Genomic DNA, 25,110 nt, shown 5'->3' with positions numbered 1-25,110 from the left:
TTGTAGATCTGCTATTTTTTTTTGAATCGTGAACATTTCTGTAAATCATTGAATATATATATATATATTTTTTAAAGCGAACATTTTTAACAAAGATTTGAGTTAAAAATGTTTGCTTAACAAATATATATATTCAAAGATTTGAAAAATGTTCATGAAAAAAAAAAAAAACAAGCTCATGAGCTTGTATATCTGCTATTTTTGTACAGCCAAATAAATCTAAAATGACAGAGATGGGTTCCCGGATGGAATGGGTTAAGAAAGAAAAAGTTATTAGTCGATGGAATAATGGCTGAGAGAAATGATCAACAGTTGCAGCCATAAATGCTGTTTATGTCGTTGTCATGTTGAGTGCGTTTACATGCACACAAATATAATCTAACTATATGCATTTGCTTTTCTTTCTTGGATTTCTTTGGGGTTTCTTGAAGCTACAATCCAGGACTTATTTTAAAATAAATAACATGTTATTTTAACCAATGTGTAGAATCATTTTCTTTTTTTTTAAAGCAGTTGGAACTACTTGTCCTTATTAACTTTAGTTACAGTGCTGTAGTTTAGTCAGTTAGTCCTATATTGCGCTGATCAGAGCAATTATCACCGAGTTATGGCCATTTGAAGTGTTAAACACCGCTGTAACACTATTGTTGTCTATATATGGTTATGTCTGTTGTTCATATATGGTAATGTCCATTGTCTATATATATATGGTTATTTCTACTGTCTATATATGGCTTTGTCTTTTCTATAATGGTTTATAGTTTGTGAGATTTCGCTGCAGTCAGACGAAACAGACTGAAGCAATAAAACATTCTCTGAAGAAACGGATAACGACAAAAGCGACGTGGTGGACCCGAGAATCCAGGCGGAGCTGGAGAAACTCAACCAGTCTTCTGCCGACATCAACAGACGCGAGACACAGCTGCAGGATGCCCGGCAGAGCTTTCGCCGGGCGCTGGAAGAGGCCACGGCCGAGCTGGTGGAGCTGAGGAAGAAGACCGGCGGCAAGGCCGTGGAGAAGTCCAAACCCTACTGGGAGGCCTGCAGTGCGGCCACGCAGGCTCAGCTGGAAGCCCACAACGCCACCCAGGACTTCGAGAAGGCCACGGACGTTCTGCAGACGGTGAGGGACATGATCTCCTCCGCACTACAGCTGAGGGACGACAACCAGCAAGAGCTCGACTCGGCCGCCTGGCAGGAGATGCTGGACCACGCCAACCAGAGGCTGACGGAGGCGGAGTGGACCAAGGCGAGCAGCGAGCTGATCCACCAGGAGATGGTGGCCAAGTCCACATCGGCCATGAGCCGCGCGAAACATCTGGAGAAGAAGCTCAAACGCGCCGTCAAGAAGTCCAAGCCTTACTTTGAGCTGAAGGCAAAGTACTACGTGCAGCTGGACGCCCTGGAGAGGAACAAGGACGAGCTCCAGGCCAGGCTGTCCCGGGACAAAGACGAGTACAGGACGGCCCTTGGGAACCTGGAGACGATCTCGGAGCAGATCCACGAGCAGCGTCGCCGCAGTTCCGCCGTCAGCCCTCATGTGGCGGCTCTGTTCTACTACAAGAACTGATCGTCCTCCATGGGGGGTCCGTCCCTGTGTTCCCCAAGTTCTATGTTCCCCATTTACCTTAGGACATTGGTTCTTCCTTGGGGGGGTAACAGGCCCAGGGGTCCCCAGCAAAATTAGTTAATAAAGCGTCACAATCATTTTAACCCCTTTATCCATATTTTATACATTGGCTATTCATAAATAGCAGATCTTCAAGCTCATAGCGCTATGAGCTTGTAGATCTGCTCTTTTTGAAAAATCTTGAAAATGTGTGAACATTTTTGAATATATATATTTTTAAAGTGAACATTTGTAACTCAAATATTTGCTTCTGGGGGTCCCTGGAACTAAATATTTTGAGATGGGTGTCCGCGGCCAAATACATATCATTTTGGGGGTCCTTGACATTTGAAAAAGTTTGAGAACCACTGCCTCTGCCTTAGGGTTAAGTTTAGGGGTTAGGTTTAAGGTTAAGTTTAGGGATAGGTTTAGGATTAGGTAAGCGGGAAACATAGAATCCTAGGGAACATAGAACCCTGCTTGGGGATGTGGTTAGAACCCTCCCTGAAGTTCTCGGAACGCAGAACTCAAACTCGGCACACACATCGCAGAGGAACCCGAAGGCTCGAGTGCGTTGACGGGCGTCACAGTCGTCGGATAGGCGTTTGTCCAGAACCGAGTCGGTCGGATAGGCGGTTGGTTGTCCAGACCCAACCGCACATCCGTCAGATATCCAGGTGTCCCAGACTGACTCCAAACTCGCCGAGTAGGAAGTCGGTCAGATCAACATGTCACAAAAACAATATCCATAAAACCACAAATCCCTATATAAAAATATTGATAAAACTGCAAATCCCCATATATGGAGTATACCAATAATAGTACTGATGTCATGGACCGGCCAATATTTGTGCAAGTGTGACACGGAACTCCATGTCGGGTGGAAACCTTGTAAGTCCAAAACCGTTCCTTTTTTATGATTATTAAAAAAAAAGGAAAATGATGAAAATAGCTGAGTATAAGTAGGGCATTTATTTAAATGTTTATTTAGATACATGGTTTCTGCCTGCTTAGCTAACCATCTTTGTGCCTCACCTATTCAGCAGCTGTATGGGCCAACATTCATTCCTGTACCTGCAACAGATGCATGGAATGATCTACCCACAAGCATTAAGACCACTGGCCCTATGGCTAGTTTTAAGTCCTCCCTTAAGAGATGGCTCATCACCAGCTCGACCTGAAGGTACATTTTATTAGGGTTCTTATCCCCCCCACCCCACCCCCCACGCCCACGCATGCACGCACGCAGACACACATGCATTCACGCACACAGGCACACACACATGCACGCATACGCACACAGGCACACACATGCACGCATACACATACACAGGCTCACACATGCATGCATACACACACACACACACAGGCACACACAGGCACACACAGGCATGCATACACGCACACAGGCACACACAGGCATGCATACGCGCACACTGGCACACACACACACATGCACGCATACACGCACACAGGCACACACACACACACATGCACGCATACACGCACACAGGCACACGCACGTGCACGCATACACGCACACAGGCACACTAGGCGTGAGGGGTTCCCTCGACAGTCCACAAGATGGCGCCCTAAAACCAATGCTGTGCCTTTCCTTGGCAGTGTGGTGGGGCCGCACAAGGGACTTTATTTCCTTTTAAGAAAGGTTGTAAGGCCAGCCTACCTGCTTTCAGTGGTGTAAAGTAACTAAGTACATTAAACTCAAGTACTGTACTTAAGTACAATTTTGAGGTGCTTTTACGTAACTGGGGTATTTCCAATTGTCTACACTTTTACTTCTACTCCACTACATCTCAGAGGCAAATATTGTACTTTTACTCCACTACAATTATTTGAAAACAATTACTTACTACAGTAGTTACTTTGCAGATATAAATTATTACATTATAAAACTTACATTAACCACTTCAGCCCTATTTTATACATAGGTTATTTGAAAATAGCCGATCTAGAAGCTCACAACGCATTTACTTGAGTAAAAGTAAAACATTTTGGTATCAAATGTACTTAAAGTACCAAAAGTAAAAGTAGTCATTATGCAAATGTCCCATTTCACAAGTTTTCAAATGCATAACATGTATAAGTATCATTTGAAAATAGCAGATCTACAAGCTCACAATGCGTCGCATCGCGACGCATTGTGAGCTTATAGATCGGCTATTTTCAAAAGGCCAAAATGTATGTACAGAGCTGAAGTGGTTAATGTAGCTATGTTTTGTAATAATAATCAAAATCTACAAAGTAACTAGTGACTAAAGTTTTCAAATAATTGTAGAGGAGTAGTACACTATTTGCCTCTGAGATGTAGTGGAGTAGAAGTAAAAGTACTGAATTGGAAATACTCCAGTAAAGTAAAAAATACCTCAAACTTGTACTTAAGTACAGTACTTGAGTAGGCCTAAATGTACTTAGTTACTTTACACCACTGTGTACTACTACTACATAATATGCTGTTAACAACCTTGTTAATATTCAGTCAGTCAGTCAGTCAGTCAGTCAGTCATAGCGCGGCACCAAGTGCCGCCCTATGAGCTTGTAGATCTGCTATTTTTTTTAAATCTTGAAAATGTGTGCATATCTTTGAATATATATATATTTTAAAGCGAACATTTCCAACTCAAATCTTTGCTTCTGGGGGTTCCTGGCACAAAACATTTTCAGATGGGGGTCCGCGGCCAAATGGATATGAATTTAGGGGTCCTAGGCATGAAAAAGGTTGAAAACCACTGATGTAGACAGATGCCAGGTTCATGTGTAGACCTGGCATCCTGTAGTGCATTCATTGGTTCTCAAAGTGGGGTCCGGGGACCCCCAGGGGTCCTTGAGGGAGTTCCAGGGGGTCCCCAGCTAAATGATGGATAGTTAGGAACCAAATGGACCCTTATGGGTCTGTAACTCTGATAGTGTACAAATGGAACGGTTGATTTGGTTGATTTGTACACTATCAGAGTTAAATTAACATTGATTTTACAATATAAAGAGGGGGCCCAGTGAAATAAATGCTATTAAATGGGGGTCCGTAGCCTAATGCATGTCAAACTGGGGGTCCTTGAAATTAAAATGGTTGAGAATCACTGCTAGAGCCTTAAAAATCTTCTCTTATGGGTCCCTGGCATATCTTTTCAAATGGGGGTCCGCGGGCTAATAAGTGTCAATTTGGGGGTCCTTGACAGGACAAAGTTTGAGAATCACTGCTGTGTGTATTGATTGATTGATTGATTGATGTACTTTATTTAGTAAGACATGAGAACATCAGTACATGGAAGTACAAATTCACAATACAAGGTCTACTAAACTGGAAGACTCATTAAGCACTGAGCTTGTTTAAGATGAGATCCCCATGCACACAAATCATGATGACATTATAAGAGACAGACAGATATACACACTACTATACAGAATATCATACAATCAGCTTACAGGTTACTGGTATGAAGAGTGAAATTATTAGGTTAGGTTAAGACTTAGACAGGGGCCATTTTCGAATTGCAGCCTCCTGAAGGTGTATAGGGCAGTTTTGAAAGTGAGTAGGGTTTTACACTCCTTTACTCCTTTTGGTAGGGCATTCCACATTTTTGATGAATAGCATGAGAACGAGTTCATTCCCTTTGTTGAGCCAAATCTGGGTTGAACATGATTCGATGTACAGATATATTTACCTATGACCCTAGATTACCATTTCTATGCATTTGATGTATAACCTTGTGTTTACTTTGCTTAGTGTAAATCACTCTGGATTAAGTGTAAGTGCTAAATGCCTACATTGTAAATTGTAAATCATGCATTATTTTAAAAAAAAAGCCTGTAACGAAAAGGCATGAAATACAAAATTAAATGTTCTTAAAAGTTACTGAATTACTAGAGCAATCAAGAACAAAGCACCTTAAAAAAACTCCTTATCAGTCACATTTTCAGGGAAATAAATTACCTTACGTTATTATTATTACGGGGCCAGAGCTCTCAGCTCTGGACCTGTTTTAATGTCGGTAGCTTTTTTCTTCCGCCACTTTTGGCAGTTCTGGCTGAACCGTGCATACGCTTTTTACGAAACTTGGCCATATGGTAGATGGTCATGAAAAACTATCAAGAAATAATTCTCACAATCTTTCGTCAAAAGGTGGCGCTATAGCAAAATGCCAACTTTGAACAGGTACAACTCATGCCCTGTTTGACCTACAGCCATGAAACTTCAATATACATATGCGTCTACTCATGATCAACAACTTTCACACTCTGACTTTTGACCTCTGACCTTTAGATCTCCCACCATTTTGAATAATATGAAAAACAGTTAAAACCTATCTCCTCCTGGGATTTTTTAGTAATCTGCACGAAACGTTTTACACATGAACTTTGAACCTATGCCGAAAAACTGATGCAAAAGATTTTCCATAAGTGAAAAAATGAAGCTTTAATGAGCCAATGAATATTGCAGTTTTATGACAATTATTCATCTGCCCCTAACACATACATGCAGACTCACATTTCTTTGAAACTTTGCGGTAATGTTGAGGGTCATTCCAAATATCACTGAAACCAATCTTACTCCAATTGGTCAAAGGGGGGCGCTATAGCGATTTTTTTTAAATGCAAACTTTAAACAGGCAAAAGTCATGCCTCGTTTGGCCGACAGCCATTAAACCTACTTACACATGTGCCTTGACTCATGAGGAACACATGTATCACGTTAACCAGTAAGCTCCGCCCTTAGATTGTCTGCAATTTTGAGCAGTTTGAAAAACACTTAAACCCAGGATTTTCAGCTATTTGCGTGAAACTGTATCATCTGTGTGATCTCCTTTTTCACAGGTTCTTGTCTGTTGGTCCAATGGCTTCTCCCTTAAGCGAGTGCCTCACGACCGCAAGGTTGCCGGTTCAAGCCTCACTTGATGCAGACTCATTTAAGTTGAATTGCAAAAAATATGACTGTATCAATGAATACATATGCAAACGGTAAAGATAACATGAAATGCTTATTTGAGAGTATGTTTTTTCAATGTATGACGTACTTCATTGTGAAAATATCCGATCTACAATCTCACAACTTTTCAGATAGCAACGTTTTGTGAGCTTGTAGATCGGCTGCTTTCACTGGTTTCGGTTTCGAGGAGACATACAATTTCTCTATTGGTAAATGGTTTGTGAACGAGTGATCTTAGTGTTAGTGAAACAGGGGCTTGGTTCATGACAGAAGGCAAAAGTGTATGATCTTCAACAGACAACTTCAGCCTGGATGAAGCTATAGCACTACTTGTAGTGTCTCATTCTGTGAGTCCGAAGGTTGAGAGTTTGATTCCTGTCAATGGCAATAGGTTGAGCTGTCTGTTTCTCTCACTCTGTCTGTCTATCTGGCTCTGTCTGTAGGTGGGTCATTCCACTTTTCAATTGCATCGCACAAAACATGACTGCATCAAATAATGCATGTGCAATTTTTTAAGACATTACAATCTAATATTTAATTCAGACACTGTGAAACCACATGTTGCTTTTCACTTGGCAGGATGTAAAATGTCATCTCTCTCTCTCTCTCTCTCTCTCTCTCTCTCTCTCTCTCTCTCTCTCTCTCTCTCTCTCTCTCTCTCTCTCTCTCTCTCTCTCTCTCTCTCTCTCTCTCTCTCTCTCTCTCTCTCTCTCTCTCTCTCTCTCTCTCTCTCTCTCTCTCTCTCTCTCTCTCTCTCTCTCTCTCTCTTTCTCATTCACCAGGTCAGGTCTGTTGGTCCAATGGCTTCTCGCTTAAGTGTGTGCCTTAGAACCTCAAGGTTGCCAGTTCAAGCCCCACTTGATGCAGACTTCATTTAAGTTGCATTGCACACAACATGATTGTGTCAATTAATGCAAGTGCAATTGTTAAAGATAACCTGAAATGCTTATTTGAGAGTATGTCTTTTCAATGTATGACATAGTTCATTCTGAAAATAGCCGATCTACAATCTCAAAACTTTTCAGATAGCAACGTGTTTCTGAGCTTGTAGATCGGCTGCTTTCACTGGTTCACTTCTATCTTCAACAGACAACCTCAGCCTGTACAAAGCTATAGCACTATAGGTAGTGTTGCAGCTTGTCAATCCGAAGGTTCAGGGTTCGATTCCTGTTAATGGCAATAGGTTGAGATGTCAATTCCACTTCCATCTCTCTTCAATCTATTATGTTTCCAAGTCTCTCTCTCTCTCTTCAATCTATTCCGTTTCCATGTCTCTCTCGCTCTCTCCCTCTCTCCCTTCAATCTATTCCGTTTCCATGTCTCTCTCTCTCTTCAATCTATTCCGTTTCCATGTCTCTCTCTCTCTTCAATCTATTCCGTTTCCATGTCTCTCTCTCTCTCTCTCTCTCTCTCTCTCTCTCTCTCTCTCTCTCTCTCTCTCTCTCTCTCTCTCTCTCTCTCTCTCTCTCTCTCTCTCTCTCTCTCTCTCTCTCATTCACCAGGTCAGGTCTGTTGGTCCAATGGCTTCTCGCTTAAGTGTGTGCCTTAGAACCTCAAGGTTGCCAGTTCAAGCCCCACTTGATGCAGACTTCATTTAAGTTGCATTGCACACAACATGATTGTGTCAATTAATGCAAGTGCAATTGTTAAAGATAACCTGAAATGCTTATTTGAGAGTATGTCTTTTCAATGTATGACTTAGTTCATTCTGAAAATAGCCGATCTACAATCTCAAAACTTTTCAGATAGCAACGTGTTTCTGAGCTTGTAGATCGGCTGCTTTCACTGGTTCACTTTTATCTTCAACAGACAACCTCAGCCTGTACAAAGCTATAGCACTATAGGTAGTGTTGCAGCTTGTCAATCCGAAGGTTCAGGGTTCGATTCCTGTTAATGGCAATAGGTTGAGATGTCAATTCCGCTTCCATCTCTCTTCAATCTATTATGTTTCCAAGTCTCTCTCTCTCTCTTCAATCTATTCCGTTTCCATGTCTCTCTCGCTCTCTCCCTCTCTCCCTTCAATCTATTCCGTTTCCATGTCTCTCTCTCTCTTCAATCTATTCCGTTTCCATGTCTCTCTCTCTCTTCAATCTATTCCGTTTCCATGTCTCTCTCTCTCTCTCTCTCTCTCTCTCTCTCTCTCTCTCTCTCTCTCTCTCTCTCTCTCTCTCTCTCTCTCGCTCTCTCTCTCTCTCTCTCTCTCATTCACCAGGTCAGGTCTGTTGGTCCAATGGCTTCTCGCTTAAGTGTGTGCCTTAGAACCTCAAGGTTGCCAGTTCAAGCCCCACTTGATGCAGACTTCATTTAAGTTGCATTGCACACAACATGATTGTGTCAATTAATGCAAGTGCAATTGTTAAAGATAACCTGAAATGCTTATTTGAGAGTATGTCTTTTCAATGTATGACATAGTTCATTCTGAAAATAGCCGATCTACAATCTCAAAACTTTTCAGATAGCAACGTGTTTCTGAGCTTGTAGATCGGCTGCTTTCACTGGTTCACTTTTATCTTCAACAGACAACCTCAGCCTGTACAAAGCTATAGCACTATAGGTAGTGTTGCAGCTTGTCAATCCGAAGGTTCAGGGTTCGATTCCTGTTAATGGCAATAGGTTGAGATGTCAATTCCGCTTCCATCTCTCTTCAATCTATTATGTTTCCAAGTGTCTCTCTCTCTCTTCAATCTATTCCGTTTCCATGTCTCTCTCGCTCTCTCCCTCTCTCCCTTCAATCTATTCCGTTTCCATGTCTCTCTCTCTCTTCAATCTATTCCGTTTCCATGTCTCTCTCTCTCTTCAATCTATTCCGTTTCCATGTCTCTCTCTCTCTCTCTCTCTCTCTCTCTCTCTCGCTCTCTCTCGCTCTCTCTCGCTCTCTCTCTCTCTCTCTCTCTCATTCACCAGGTCAGGTCTGTTGGTCCAATGGCTTCTCGCTTAAGTGTGTGCCTTAGAACCTCAAGGTTGCCAGTTCAAGCCCCACTTGATGCAGACTTCATTTAAGTTGCATTGCACACAACATGATTGTGTCAATTAATGCAAGTGCAATTGTTAAAGATAACCTGAAATGCTTATTTGAGAGTATGTCTTTTCAATGTATGACATAGTTCATTCTGAAAATAGCCGATCTACAATCTCAAAACTTTTCAGATAGCAACGTGTTTCTGAGCTTGTAGATCGGCTGCTTTCACTGGTTCACTTTTATCTTCAACAGACAACCTGAGCCTGTACAAAGCTATAGCACTATAGGTAGTGTTGCAGCTTGTCAATCCGAAGGTTCAGGGTTCGATTCCTGTTAATGGCAATAGGTTGAGATGTCAATTCCGCTTCCATCTCTCTTCAATCTATTATGTTTCCAAGTCTCTCTCTCTTCAATCTATTCCGTTTCCATGTCTCTCTCGCTCTCTCCCTCTCTCCCTTCAATCTATTCCGTTTCCATGTCTCTCTCTCTCTTCAATCTATTCCGTTTCCATGTCTCTCTCTCTCTTCAATCTATTCCATTTCCATGTCTGTCTCTCTCTCTCTCTCTCTCTCTCTCTCTCTCTCTCTCTCTCTCTCTCTCTCTCTCTCTCTTCAATCTATTCCGTTTCCATGTCTCTTTCTCTCTCTCTCTCTTCAATCTATTCCGTTTCCATGTCTCTCTCTCTCTTCAATCTATTCCGTTTCCATGTCTCTCTCTCTCTCTCTCTCTCTCTCTTTCTCTTCAATCTATTCCGTTTCTCTCTCTCTCTCTTTCTCTTCAATCTATTCCGTTTCTCTCTCTCTCTCTCTTCAATCTATTCCGTCTCTCTCTCTCTCTCTCTTCAATCTATTCCGTCTCTCTCTCTCTTCAATCTAATCCGTCTCTCTCTCTCTCTCTCTCTCTCTCTCTCTCTCTCTCTCTCTCTCTCTCTCTCTCTCTCTCTCTCTCTCTCTCTCTCTCTCTCTCTATTCACTGGCCCCGTATTATCGCTGCTTGCAGCTATATTTATTTATTATGTCTGTTGGTAGGAGGGAGGGAGCAGACTGGGGGTCAATTCACGTTCTCAGGTTGTCACATTCGGTCTGTCAGCGTCTAGAGCGGATACGGAAACGGTGCGTGCATATATATGTGCTGTGCTCATTTTTAACTCTATGGCTTTGCTGTGCAAAATAACCGGATACAGTAAGGTAGGCGGAACTCTGGACCGGATGTGGCATTTGGGAGCAGAAGCCGCCACGCAGCCTTCCCATTCCACTCGAGGTTTAGGTTAGTGTTGCCATGTCTGCGGATTATAAGCGACTTTTGCTTGTTTTTCTGTAAAGTTGTTTGTAAATATTGTCTTTTGGACTTGTTTCTAAAGTGTAGTTGCTTTTTTAATACGTTTATATGTTTTATATGTTAATGAATTGAATACGCTAGGACCCTGCAAAACTGCAAGGACGTTTTTGGTGTGAGTGTTTGACTGTTCTCGTGCTGTTTTTACATTTCTGTCTAATAAAATATTCAATCAATCAATCAATATTTAGGCTTGTTTCACAATTGTTTTATTATTTACATTTTTAACCAGTGGTTCTCAAATATTTTCATGTCATGGACCCCCAAAATAATATGTATTTATCCCTATAACCCCCATCTGAAAATATTTTGTGCCAGGGGGCCCGTACCAGATTTGTATTGTTAGAATTGTATCAAAACAATATTCCAAATATTCTACATTTTATTTCAAGATTTTTTGAAAATAGCAGATAGATCTGCTATTTTCAAATGGCTGAAATGTATATACACTGTAGGGCTGAAGTGGTTAATGCATGTTTTGTAATAATAATGAAAATCTACAAAGTAACTAGTAACTAAAGTTTTCAAATAATTATAGTGGAGTAAAAGTATAATATTTCTCTCTGAGATGTAGTAGAGTAGAAGTAAAAGAAAATTGGAAATACTCCAGTAAAAAAAATACCTCAAAACTGTACTTGAGTACACTACTTGAGTAAATGTACTTAGTTACTTTACCCCACTGCTCATAATGGCCTAGTTGCTTGTTTTGGGCTTGTTTCCTAGACCTGCTTTGTTTATTTCTCTCACCAAATCTGGCAACGCTGGCCTAGGTGGGTGGGGCCAGCGTGATGATGACGTTACACCAGAGTGACGTACACCGGAGATCTACAAGCTCACGAAGCGTGGCATACTCGACGCCCTGTGAGCTTGTAGATCTGCTGTCCTCAGTAACGGCGGCTAGCAGAGAGAGCAGACAGCAGTAGAGATGCGGAGCAGCAGTAGAATAGTGGAGGAATCACCAACAAGCTAATACATGGTTTAACTCTTATTTACTTATTAAACACAGAGACATGGCGGGGTACCTTAAGAAGCAGATACTGAAGCATTTATCCAGGTAGGATTTAGCTGTATTATTATTATTGTTATGAATTATTATTATTATTAAATTCCCTTTTTATTCATGTGTGTGTGAGTGTTAGCCAGCTATTATTATTATATTTGCTCCCCAGCTGGGCTTCATTGTAATGATTGACAACACAGCAGTTATGTCTACTTAATATGATCCCAGCTGGTTTCAGGTCAGTTTAGCTGCTTCATAATGTGAGATAAACAACAACATGGGGTTACAGGATAGCTGGGCACTAGGCACATCTGGGCACCTCCATGTAAAATTGGCTATTTTGTCCAAAATGTAAAAAAAACCAAATATATATATATACATTTGAAAATGCTTAAACATTTGACAATTAAGGTCTTAATATTTTCTACAAATTGCTACACAACCTGTATATCCAGTCATTTTGGGGGCAAAAACAAGAAGTTGAAGGATGAAAATAAGTCTGATAATGATGTGCAGTGCATGTTCACCTCATGTATACTTTACATTACATTACATTTAAATAGCCAATTTTACATGCTGGTGCCCACATGTCTCTAGTGCCCACCTATCCTGTATCCCAACAACAAGGACATGCCTGGATGGTGACACTGTTAAATGATTGATTGATTGATTGATTGATTGATTGATTGATTTGACTTTTATTCATCGATTTCAGTCATTTTACAGTGTACATTAGGGGTCCCCAGAAAAAGAAAAAGTGGTGTAATGCTTATCAAACTGGGGGTCCTTGTTGAGAGTCATCTTGACAGCAGCCATGCTGCCATCCTGACCTGACATAGATCAGGTTCATGCAATGTTGACATAATATTAAAACGTCCTACTTTCAGCAGCACAGTAACATATAGGAAGGACACAGTGTTTTTGTACCATTGTGTGTTCTACTTAAAGTTCACCGGCCCTAATTTACCCCCTGTCACCTTTACTGCATAGTTTATTATTTATTGGCAAATATAGAAAGAGCGGTTCTCAAAGTGGAGTCGGGGGACTCCCCTGGGGGTCCTTGAGAGGGTTCCACCGGGGTCCCAAACAAAATGAGTTAACCCATTAAGACCGGGAACGCATCTGTGTCATTTTAGATTTATTTGGCTATTCAAAAATAGCAGATCTACAAGCTCGTAGCGCGGCGCGAGTGCCGCGCCACGTTATCTTGTCAAGCCTGCTTGCTCAGGGGATAAATCGAATCTTGACCATCAGGTCAAAATTCGTGTCATAAATGGATAAACCTGAACCCTAGCGCACATATTCTGGGCATATTCTGGTCAACTTTGATAACTTTTGACTTCATAATTCAGACGGCTCAAACATTGCTTGGCATTGATGGGCAGGTTACAAGATTTAGTTTGGCATGGATTTGCTTCTCCTGAGCCAGGCCCAGATACAATAATAATAATAATATTAATAATAATAATAATAATAATAATAATAATTATTATTATTATTATTATTATTATTATTATTATTATTATTATTATTATTATTATTATTACTAATAACAATACAAAAATACATCTGAAGTTAACGTCCAAATATCTGTTTTACTGTCAGAAGCGTGCTGTGGCGGTCAGACAAAAAGCAAGAATCCTCCAACATGCACCAGAGTCTCCTGCTAAAACCAATTTGCTAAAATGTTTAGACATAATTATCTTTCATTTGTCGTAATTCGAAAGAGATTCTGAAGTCATTCAAAATCAGAGGGTCTTGTTCAGGACTTGATTAGTTTGTCTTTAATCATCTGTCAACTCAATTTGTCGGTCCAGTAGACGATTGCATGTAAGAACCAACAAAGTGGAGACTCTTAGGGTTCCTATTCTAAGGCCCTGTTTAGACTGGCAGCCAAATCCAGTCTACATTGGAACATTTTCCATGTCTGAAAATGTATGAAAATCTTTCAACATGGAATTATTATGCAAAATTATTTTTGATTACCGGTATCTCAAATAATTGCAATTAGACGCTTACCACTGAACAATGCAATTTCTTCTTCTTCTTTTTTTGCCCTCACATACATATACAGCGTTCATCTACTAACATGAACACAAAAAGACTTTAAACTTAACATGCAGACTACTTGGCAATGGGTTTCACTTAACAACTCTTCCTCAGGCTGCAATTAATTGCTGAAGGCATTAAAACACTTCTCCCTTCCTCATCGGTTTTTGTTTTACACGTAAGAGGCACTACCTCAGCACTTTAAATTCTTCTGATTCATTGTGATCCCTCACTATACAATTACCTAGCCTTAGATTAAGACTCTCGTAGATGTATTTTCTCGATTCTGACATTTTCAATCTACGAGAGTCTTAGCTACCCCCCGCCCCCCCCAGTTTCCACTGGATTGTCAGCTCCAAAGCCCTTAGATCTCCAAACATGTACAAATGCAAAATATAGGGTGCTTACCCGCGTGCCCCAAATGTTAACTCGCCCTACGGGGTATTTGTGCAACATATTAGTCCATATTTTCAATAAATACGTGTTTTAATCCAGTCTGTCTCTCCCCGCCTCGTTAACTTCCTGTTTACATTGAGTGTAATTCCGGTTGAGCTTCGTCACTATCGCCCAATGGGAATTTCCGACAGAATCGACCACAGACGGGATTAAAACACCTTATATTTTGCATTTGTACGTGCTTGGAGATCTACGGGCTTTGGAGCTGACAATCCAGTGGAAACTGGGGGTGGTGGTAGCTAAGAGACTCTCGTAGATTGAAAATGTCAGAATCGATAAAATACATCTACGAGAGTCTTAATCTAAGGCTAATGATTACCATATTATTATTATTAGTACTGTCATGGCACTCTTAGCATTGCTCTTATGAATATAATAATCTTTGAATATGCTTATTGCTTCACACATTGCTCCCACACCGATGCTTGCGGTTTTGAATACTAGACCGGTCCCATCCTGTCTGCTAGAGTCACTTACTTGGTTATACTCTGAGCGAAGACAGATATACTCGTTTTCTAATTGGTTTCTATAGAGTGGATATTCATGATCTTCAGCCCGGGATCAATGGATGTATTTTTAGCGCTGCTGTTTATAATGTTGTGTGACTGAGTTAGCATGATGCTACAGTTAGACTGTACAGTACACACTGTAGCAAATCACTTTCACACATGGAAAACGTTGCAGATGTTTAGAGCGTGGGTCTTCAACAGGGGGTCCTCAGAGTTTTTTTTTTCTTCTTTTTTTACATTAACCACTTGAACCCTAGAATCCCTATTCTGTGGGGAACATTCGCCAAAACTAGCAGATCTACAAGCTCACAGCGCTTCGAGCTTGTAGAGGTTTCGTGTAGAGGGGGAAAAAAGAGCAGACTTAAGTACAGAGCCAATGGTCAAGTTAAAGTAAGTATTGAGGGTTTAAGTGATTAAATGTCTGAAAATACACGTTAACTTGAAACCACCCTATTCATTCAGATAATGTGTAATGATGATAGCGCTGTCAAACAAGTCTATAAAGCTATCTATGACATCTATGAACATTTTAAATCTGCAACGCAATTTTCTACAATATACTGTATGTAGTGGGGGTCCCCACTTCAGTCTGTATTAGAGGTGTGCATTGGCACTGCCCTCACGATTCAATTTGATTACGATTCACCAGGATTCGATTCTACGATGCAACCTTTCTATATTACTGCACAACATGGCAAATTTTTCATCAGTCAATACAAGCATCAGATATACTGAACAACATATTTTATCTAGAATTATATTATATATAATATTATATACAGTATTATATATAAGAGAATAAGCGCCATAACAGCTCATGTCTCACGTCTGTCTTATAGACGCCATTTATACTCCATCATAGGACGGTGTCGGTGCCTACTTTCCGAGACAAATGTATTATCTCAGTGAAATCTTCCTGCTCGGTGTGTTGTCGGCCTGATGAAGACTACGTTTTCACCTGCCTGAGTCTTGTTTGTCTGTAAGCACCAAGGGGCCAGCTTTGAGGCTACATAGGAAGTGACAGTTCAGAAAGAATTAGGCTCCATTCAAGCGGATGCGTTTTTGTCGAACTTTACACTTGATTTTATTACCTTAATAAACATTGTCATAAATACTATATGCTTCCAGTCGCTACTAGTTTAACCCATTTAAGACCTGAGGCGATTCTTTAAAAAAATCTAAATCCTAACAGATTTTGGATATATATATATATTTTCAAGATTTTTCAAAAATAGCAGATCTACAAGCTCATAGCGCGGCACTCGGTGCCGCGCTATGAGCTTGTATATCTGCTATTTTTGAATAGCCAAAGAAATCTAAAGTGACACAAATGCGTTCCAGGGCTTAATGCTTCCAGTCGCTACTACTTTAAAGTCTTCTTATACCGGATATAGAGGGTGGAAATTGCTGAAAAATAGGCTTCATTTACGGTCTGTAGAGTCTATGGGTGTAACTTTGTCCATTCTTTTTACTGTCTATGGTGAGCAGCTAATGTCGGACACCGCTGGACCGAAACTTTGCACTCACACTCCCAGCAGGCCAAAGGAAGAATCTCCACCTCCTTCGTGTGTGTGTGTGTGTGTGTGTGTGTGTGTGTGTGTGTGTGTGTGTGTGTGTGTGTGTGTGTGTGTGCGTGTGCGCGTGTGTGTGTGGGGACTTATTTCTGGATATAATAGAGCAGGTGCATTTCCTCTGAATGCTTCTTTGAGCGGCGGGTGTTCGGCTGCAGGAACCAGCTGTTTTTTAAAAGTGTGTTGAGTCATTGTTAGAATCTGAAGGACGTGTTCAAATCTGCATAATTAACCACATGAACCCCACTGTCCTCATTCTGGGGTCAAACATTTGGTGACATGCAGGATTTTCTCTCTTCTAGGAAGCTGTTGTGAGAATGTTACATCTTTGAACGGTGGCATTCAGCCAGCAGTCTTGTGGTCAGGACCCGTCACATTATATTACTGCTTTGTTTAGGCAGAATGACCAACTCAAATTCAAAGGCATAGTGTGTAACTTTGCCCTTTGTTTACATATATATATTTTTTTTTTTTAACCAATCATTTCTCTCTATACCAGCAGTTATCAGCCACTGGAGTAGTGTGGTGGTGTTTACCTGCAGTCTGCAGACATGTTTGTTTGCGTACCATCATAGCGCAATGGCCACTCCGTGCTGCACTATGAGCTTATAGGTGTGCTATTTTTGAAAAATCATGAAAATCTGTGAAAAAGTTTGGATATAAATAAATACTTTTTAAGAACATTTTTAACTCAAATATTTGCTTTTGGGGGTCCCTGGAACAAAATATTTGGGGGTCTGCAGCTTTTGGGGTTCCTTGACATGAAAAGGTTTGAGCACCACTGATATTATGGCAACAGTTTTTCAGAAAACTGTTAGGATTTAGAAGACATTTTTAAAATGGGCCTCAGGCCTTAATAGGTTAACATTGCTAGTCTATTCATTTGTATTTATCTCTGATAGCCACCGTCTGAACCCTGGCCTGGCTGGTATTTCTCCAGCAGTCTTGTTGTTGAGATGTTTTGGGTCTGTGTCACATTACATTACTGCTTTCTTTGGGCTGAATGATCCACTCTAATTCAATCATCGTCTCAAAGGACACATTTAACAAAGGAAACAACCCCATACACTGACAGTCATACAGCACGATACAGTACAGTATATATGTGCAGCGGTAGTTCTCAAACGTTTTCGCGTCAAGGCGCCGTGGACCCCCCATCTGAAAATGCTTTGTGCCAGGGACCCCCAGAAGAGAAGATTTGTGGGTTTTTTTAAAGAAAAAAAAAAGGGCTGTGAGCTTGTATATCTGCTATCTTTTTAAATAGCCACGGTAACACATTTTGCTGTCCTGCTACTCTCAGCTGTAGCGTTGCATATTTGAACACACACACACACACACACACACACACACACACACACACACACACACACACACACACACACACACACACACACACACACACACACAATGCATGCAGTTGCAGTATATAACCCTTGTAATCCTTGGATTTGACTTTGACTGCTGAACCAGTCGAGGCACATAGTTATAGGCTACAGTACTTGAAGTAAAACCCAGCCATTCTTGTGCTCTTCCAGGCCAAAGGTTTGCTCAATCAATCACTTCTGTTTAGGTTGTGGCATTTTTTCAGACTCCTTAAAACCACTGAGATCAGGTCAGGTCATGGCAAACATGCTTGTTAACTCTTTGACTGCCAGAAATAAAACATCGTTTGCTAAGCCACTGCCAGCGATTTCCGAGTGTTTTCACTAACCTTTGAAACATCGTAGAATATTATTCCTCACAACGATCCACCCGCCAATCGCTTTAAAAGACGTAGGGGGGTCTCGTAAAATTGGATATATATATATATATATATATATATATATATATATATATATATATATATAGTTGAATGTGGGTTGTTTTCGCCAAAAAGCAACAGAAAGCAGAGAAAAAGCATTTGTTCCAAACCCATTAACATGGAAGTGAATGTGACTGGGTGTTTTTTGCGATCACGTGATTTGCTGCTTCATTGCTTTACTGGGAGTCAAATGGTGACTCATAGGTTACCGAACAGCGCCAGCTAGCGTAAAACCACTGAAAACACGACGCCTCGTCATTCTCGTCATTTGCAGTCTGCGCCTTAGCAAAATATGACAAGAAATCTCGTCATTGGCATGGACTGACCTACAGTACAGTGAGTATACCAGTGATTCTGAACCTCTTCACAGAATCAGAACCATTTCAAGGAGGACCCCGTGTTTGATATCGTCGTTGTCGGGCAAAAACCTCTTATCTCCATATTATTATTATTATTATTATTATTATCATATAACTTTTTATAAATGAACGCCCTACTTGATCATACTACAGCGTCACACAAAAGCATCAAAAGTAGCAGATCCACAATCAAATCAATCCTGAAAAGTAACAGTTTCGGACATATGAGGTTTCCACCCGACAGAGACAATAATGCATAATATCTGAATGAGCCCTACAGTCGATTATTTTTGGACTCGATCGATGACTGTGGTCTTTGACAGTGTCAGGGACCAGAGTTGGTTGGCAAGAGAGACACCAGGAGACTTGTGCAGTTTCTTTAAAATTTAATTTTCTTCGTCTTTTATTTTCCCCAAAAAAACATGACAATAAATAATTCTAGGCCCAAAATAAATGAGGACAAACTGAACATGGCATCAAGACTGAGCTAACCACATTGAGACAGGAGGGGAACATAATATAGTGGGTGATTACAATGCACCCTGATAAGTACTTGGAATGTAGGAGTTGAGGCATTACATTTAGTTTGACTCAGTTCCACAGCATTGCGAGGCGTTGTGAGCTTGTAGATCAGCTATATACAGTATATATTTTTTGCCTCTTTTTATATTATTTGACAATTTGGCCAATGTTTGATCAGTTTTTATAGTGTAGTTTGTTGATTACTTTTGATGCAGTAATGGTCTTTTTCTTTTCTTTCTTTTTTAGGTTTTAAAAGTCCCTAAATTGCCTCTCACCCCCTCAAAATCATGTGGAGACCCCTCTGTGGGTCCCGACCCACAGGTTTAGAACCACTGCTTTATTTGACATCTAAAACTCCAGTACTCAGCCGAACTGATAACAAAACCAAATAAACTTAAATGCAATGAAATGACTCCTGATAAAAAACAACTTGACCTTGACAAAAGAACTTGATGGATGTACGCTCCAGACTCCACTTTATCACCAAACTTGCAATAAACAGTGTGTCATTTAACCAGTTCTGTGTAGTCCTTTTATGCATGTACAGTAGTATGTAGTGCTGAAAATAAATGTAAACTAAATTAATAAACCAAAAAAGACAAGTGTCCACCATATTTTACCAACTTTGTGTGGCTGCTGGTGTGGCCATTACTAATCTCTCAAGAACAGATTCTGCTCTGCGTTGGAATCTGTCGTGAAGGCTTGTCATAACATGTACGCACTGGGCTACAAATGGGCGTGCCTTCAGATCAGGAAGCAGGCCGCGCTTTACCCAATCAAATGTAGTGGGCGGGATTCACGTGTCCGTCGATCTTTCCCCCTCGAAACAAACCCAAACTAATTTAACAATAGCGTCCGCGGAGCAGACAAAACCACGGAAAGATATTCACATTTTAACTTACTCTTTCATCATAGAAACAAGTGGGCTTATAACCAAAACGATCCATGTTCTCTGGGAGAAGTGGTGTTAGTGTTCCGTGTAGAAATATTGTTAGTGGGAATGAAAACATAGTGGCACCACCGGAAGTGAAAGCTGAAGGTAGACCAAAACCCCGGTTTCCTTTGCGCACGGGTGCTACGTCGCCATTGTCCCAGAGCCAAGTAAGATAGTACAAACAGCAGAGGGCTCTGTTTTTCATTCTTATTTGGTTCTGGGTTCCCAGATTGGGCCATTACAAACAAGACTAGAGGAGTATGGTGGGTTTATGCCTTTCACATGAGACGGGCCTGGCTTTCGCCCAGTTGAACATCTGCTTGAATAATGATTAGTGGGACAACAGGCTGGGTATTGTGTATCTGACATCAGGAGGGTTAGGGCAGTGTTGTGGTGGAGCTGTTCACCACATTAACCACTTAAAGCAGTTCCATACAGTACTGTATGTCTTCTGAACATAACGTTTCAACAGTAGACTAGAGGAGCAGCTTTTGGTATTACATAGTATACGGCACGCCCAGGAATCCCAGCACCAACAACACATTTCTCAAACTGTTATATATATATATACTGTAGGCCAAGAGCACTTTGGAATTCTCTGCCCAAAAAACATCTTATCTACAATCCTGTGACTAATTCATTGTGTGACAATTAACTCTTTAACTGCCAGAGTAATAGTGTAATAGTGGGACACTACTGCCAGCGAAAACGAGCGATTTTACTGACCTTTGAAAAATCATGAAATGTTATCCGTGATCGCCGTCCTCACGGAGATCGCCTCATTACACGCACACAAATTATTCCGCTCGCGGTTATCCGTTGCACAGCTGTAGCCAGTTGAATGTGTCTTGTTTTTGCCGTAAAGCAAGAGGAACAGAGATATAGCCATTTTCCCACAGGAAATAAACAGGAAGTAAAAGAGCCGTTTACATTTTTATTTATGTCTGATCCGGGTCTGTCGTCATCTGGCAGTGAAAGCATCATTCAAATCTCGTCGTGGCGGGCAAAGAGTTAAACTCATTCACTGCCAAGGACGACTTTGACGACTTTTTAAGTTTTTGGGTGTTTCCACTAGATGGCGCTCTTCGCTAACACATGAGTGACCATTTCATCCCCAGATGCACACAGAACGAGGAGATCACGTGATCCCAAGATTTACTGCTCCATTCACTTCCTGGTCAACATATTTGGTATTCTCAGGGGTGCACATAACTGGTGCGCATGCGCACCCAAAATAAATAATGCGTGGCACATCAGACGACGCGAGGCGCTTTTGCATACCAACAGCTGGGACAGGAATTTCCAAGCTTTTATTTTTTAGCAAAACTAAAAAATAAAAGCCTGGAGATCGAGGCTAGGAATTTACTTCCTGAAGCCACACTCACACATTCACGTTAAAGCACGCGTCGGCCCCATGTATAGCCATAGGCGCAGGGGGAGAGGACGCATGCTGCACGTGATTGTGTGAGTGTCTCGCATCGCCTCGGCTCGCATTGCCTCGCTGCGTGCACGCAGCCAGCAGCGGCTGTTGCTATTTTCGAGGCACTCGTCACCGATGATGAACGCACCGTAATGGTGCAAAAATTACCGTGAACGTCCCAATCTGACGGATAAAAACAGCGCAGCACAGGGCACCAACCTTGGGGGCTTCACCAAACGGCGTGAGAGAAAAAGAAACGGCGAAAATCGGCGGAATTTGGAAGCAGAGCGTCCTTTTCTCTCGTGCAAGCACCCCCCCCCCCCCCCCCCCCCGTTGACAAAACTGTGCTGAATCCCCCCCCCCCCCCCCCCCCGTTGACAAAACGGCACGGGACCATTTATTTTGTGCGCACCAAGTCACATCTCCAGGTGCTCTTCTGAGTACTAGACCTACAAAGTTATGTGCACCCCTGGGTATTCTGGTTACCTGTATCTCGCCTCCTGTGTTTCACTATGTATTTTTTCGCGAGACATGCTATTTTCAACTGCCAATAACAAGCAAACGGGAGGTCGCAATGACATTTCTGTTTTTTTCACGGAAGCACAGTGAAACCCTCCCTGATTAGCAACCATCAGGGGATCGATCATACTGTAGATAAATATTCTGTGACTACTTAAAAAAGTAAGAAAATCAAAAAATCGCTGGCAGTGGATGATTTATTTATGTAGTAGGGCTGTCACGATTATGACATTTTACATGACGTTTAATAGCGCACAATATTGCAGTTTTGAATATTGATTGCATTGATTGAATACCTTTTTTTTGGTCAGAAACAGCACGAGGTACAGACATTAATAAGGCTAAAAGGATAACGCAAACGAGTAATGCGGTTATTACGACAACCCTACCTGGGATGTGAAAAGGTCAAAGCCAGACTTGGCGGCCTGCTGTGAGCTACTGGCTCAGAGAGGCTGATACAGCTGCTACAGCATGACTCACTCAATTACTGACAATTAGTGCACAACTGCCTCCAAATGCAATTTGGCAATTTGTCTCAGACAAACATTGACTCACTCTACGGTGGAGTCTATTTGGGGCAGAGACTTCAGCAGTGGAGGAGAAAGTACTCAAATGTTGTGCTTTGTACTTCAATACTGCAATGTAGAATCACTCCATTACAAGTAAAAGTATGGAATTCTAAATTTGCTAGAGTATAAAAGTATTGGCATAAAAAATGTACTTAACCCTTTAAGACCGGGAACACATCTGTGTCATTTTAAGATTTCTTTGGCTATTCAAAAACAGCAGATATACAAGCTCATAGCGCGGCACCAAGTGCCGCTCTATGAGCTTGTAGATCTGCATTTTTTTTTTTAATCTTGAAAATGTGTGAAAATCTTTGTATATATATATTTTTTTTTTTAACCGAACATTTGTAAAATGTTTTGTTCCAGGAACCCCTCCCCAGAAGAAAAGATTTGAGTTACAGGCATATATTCAAAGATGTGCACACATTTTCCACGATTTTTCAACAATGGCAGATCTACAAGCTCATAGGTGCCGTGCTATGAGCTTGTATATCTGCTATTTTTGAATAGCCAAAGAAATCTAAAATGACACAGATGCGTTCCCGGTCTTAAAGGGTTAAAGTACCAAAAGTAAAAGTACTCATTAAGTAGAATGTCCCATTTCACAAGTAAAAAAAAACAAACAATGAAAATAGCAGATCTACAAGCCCACAATGCGTCCCATCTCGACGCATTGTGAGCTTGTAGATCGGCTATTTTCAAATGGCCAAAATGTATATAGGGCTGAAGTGGTTAATGTATGTTTTGTAATAATAATCAAAATCTACAAAGTAACTAGAAATTGAAGTTTTCAAATAATTGTAGTGGAGTAGAAGTGCAATATTTGCCTCTGAGATGTAGTGGAGTAGAAGTAAAAGTACTGAAAATCGGAATACTCCAGTGAAGTAAAAAATACCTAAAAAACGTACTTAAGTACAGTACTTGAGTAAATCAGTACTCAGTTACTTTACACCACTGGACTTCAGTGAGTCAGTGTGTGTTTTTTGTGCGACGTTTTTTTCTTCTTCTTCTCAGCGTCCCTCCCTGAATGCTGTTCTCTCTCTCTTGTCATTCCTCCTCTCACCACCAGGTTCACAAAGAACCTGTCTCCAGACAAGATCAACCTGAGCACGCTGAAAGGGGAGGGGCAGCTGTCCAACCTGGAGCTGGACGAGGAGGTTCTGCAGAACATGTTGGACCTGCCCACCTGGCTGGCCGTCACCAGGGTATTCTGCAACAAAGCTGCTATCAGGGTAAGTTCACCAGAACCTAACCTACCTGGCTGGCTGTCACTCACTAAAGGGCAGTGGTGGAAAAAGTACTCAAATATTTTTACCATTAACCCATTAAGACCTGAGGTTCGATTCTACAAATTATTTTGATTTTTTATTTTTATTTAAAAATAATATATTTATATATATTCAAAGATTTGCACAATTTTTTCAAAAATAGCAGATCTACAAGCTCGTAGCGCGGCACTCGGTGCCGTGCTATGAGCTTGTATATCTGCTATTTTTGAATAGCCAAAGAAATCTAAAAATGACACAGATGCGTTCCCGGTCTCAATGGGTTAAGACCGGGAACACATACTGTGTGATTTTAGGTTTTAGCTATAACCATTATTTTATACTTTGGGCTATTCAAAAATAGTAGATTAAACAAGCTTGGCGCCCCCAGTGTTCTCTCCTCCGCGTCATCAGTGCCCATACCCTAGGTGGGGTTGGCGAAAGGGCCTCTCTGTGTGGAGTTTGCATGTTCTCCCCGTGTTGGTACCCTCACAAAAACATGCAGTAATCCTGGTCACTATAGACCATATTCACACGGAGGCCATTTTGGAATTGAAAGTGCCACCCCGTTGCCGTGGCAACCGTGGTGGCACTTTCAATTCATTCACTTCATTGACTTAACTCATTCAGTGCAAGTAAATAAATTAATAATTCCCAATAGTGCCAGCAATGTTTCGTTTTTCTTACCTTTTTTTCAAGTAGTCACAGAATATTTATCTCCAGTACGATCGATCCCCTCGATCGTTGCTAAACACGGAGGGTTTCTCTCTGCTTCAGCAAAGCACAGAGACCCGCCTTTCGCTAGTTATTGGCCGTTGAACATGGCATGTCTCGCCAAAAGTGCAGAGGAAAACACAGGAGGCGAGATACAGTCGTTTTCCCAAATACGTAATAATCATCATCACATTTGATTCTGTGTCAAAAAATATTTGAATATTTAATAAATACCCTTTTTTGCGGTTTTCAAAAATATCTTAGAACTAGAATAAAAAATGTTAAACCCCTTCAATATTGTATTTATTTTTAGAAATGGTTCATCTTTTACTCAAGGGAGACGACACCCGTCGCAAGTTGATGATGTCATTTGTCCATGTGTAAAAAAAATATAAAAAACTTTCGAGGGTGAGCCTCGATTTCATCCCAGATGTCCTGATGGATTTGGAATGGCTGTTAACGTTATTGTCGTTTATGAAATCGCTCAGAGGGTGGTCCAAAACGATATCGTCCACGACTATTAGTTGTGGTCAGAGTTGTGGTGTGCACTGCACGCTGCCATCCACTTGAGTTAGAT

At 41.1% G+C, this 25,110-nt stretch overlaps 2 protein-coding genes across 2 annotated transcripts in view; both read left to right on the top strand.

The window, feature by feature from the left end:
* Positions 1-344: 344 nt before the first annotated feature.
* On the top strand, positions 345-1,570 carry LOC308097425 (SH3 domain-binding protein 5-like; the record flags this gene model as incomplete). Its single annotated transcript, XM_080445185.1, has 2 exons — positions 345-351; positions 822-1,570. 2 exons carry the CDS (start codon positions 345-347, stop codon positions 1,568-1,570), a joined length of 756 nt encoding a protein of 251 aa, XP_080301311.1.
* A 10,201-nt stretch (positions 1,571-11,771) lies between these two features.
* Positions 11,772-25,110, top strand: part of bltp3a (bridge-like lipid transfer protein family member 3A) — a 71,003-nt gene continuing 57,664 nt past the window's right edge. Inside the window, exons 1-2 of the mRNA XM_080444787.1 lie at positions 11,772-11,899; positions 23,624-23,786. Of these exons, the coding sequence (XP_080300913.1) occupies positions 11,856-11,899; positions 23,624-23,786 (207 nt within the window). The 5' untranslated portion in view covers positions 11,772-11,855. The remainder of the gene's footprint in view (positions 11,900-23,623; positions 23,787-25,110) is intronic.

The sequence above is a fragment of the Gymnoscopelus braueri genome (assembly GCF_963280865.1).
Source record: "Gymnoscopelus braueri genome assembly, chromosome: 12".
Lineage (NCBI taxonomy): Eukaryota > Metazoa > Chordata > Actinopteri > Myctophiformes > Myctophidae > Gymnoscopelus > Gymnoscopelus braueri.
The sequence above is the reverse complement of the archived record's forward strand: the minus strand, read 5'-3'. Positions and strand labels throughout refer to the sequence as shown.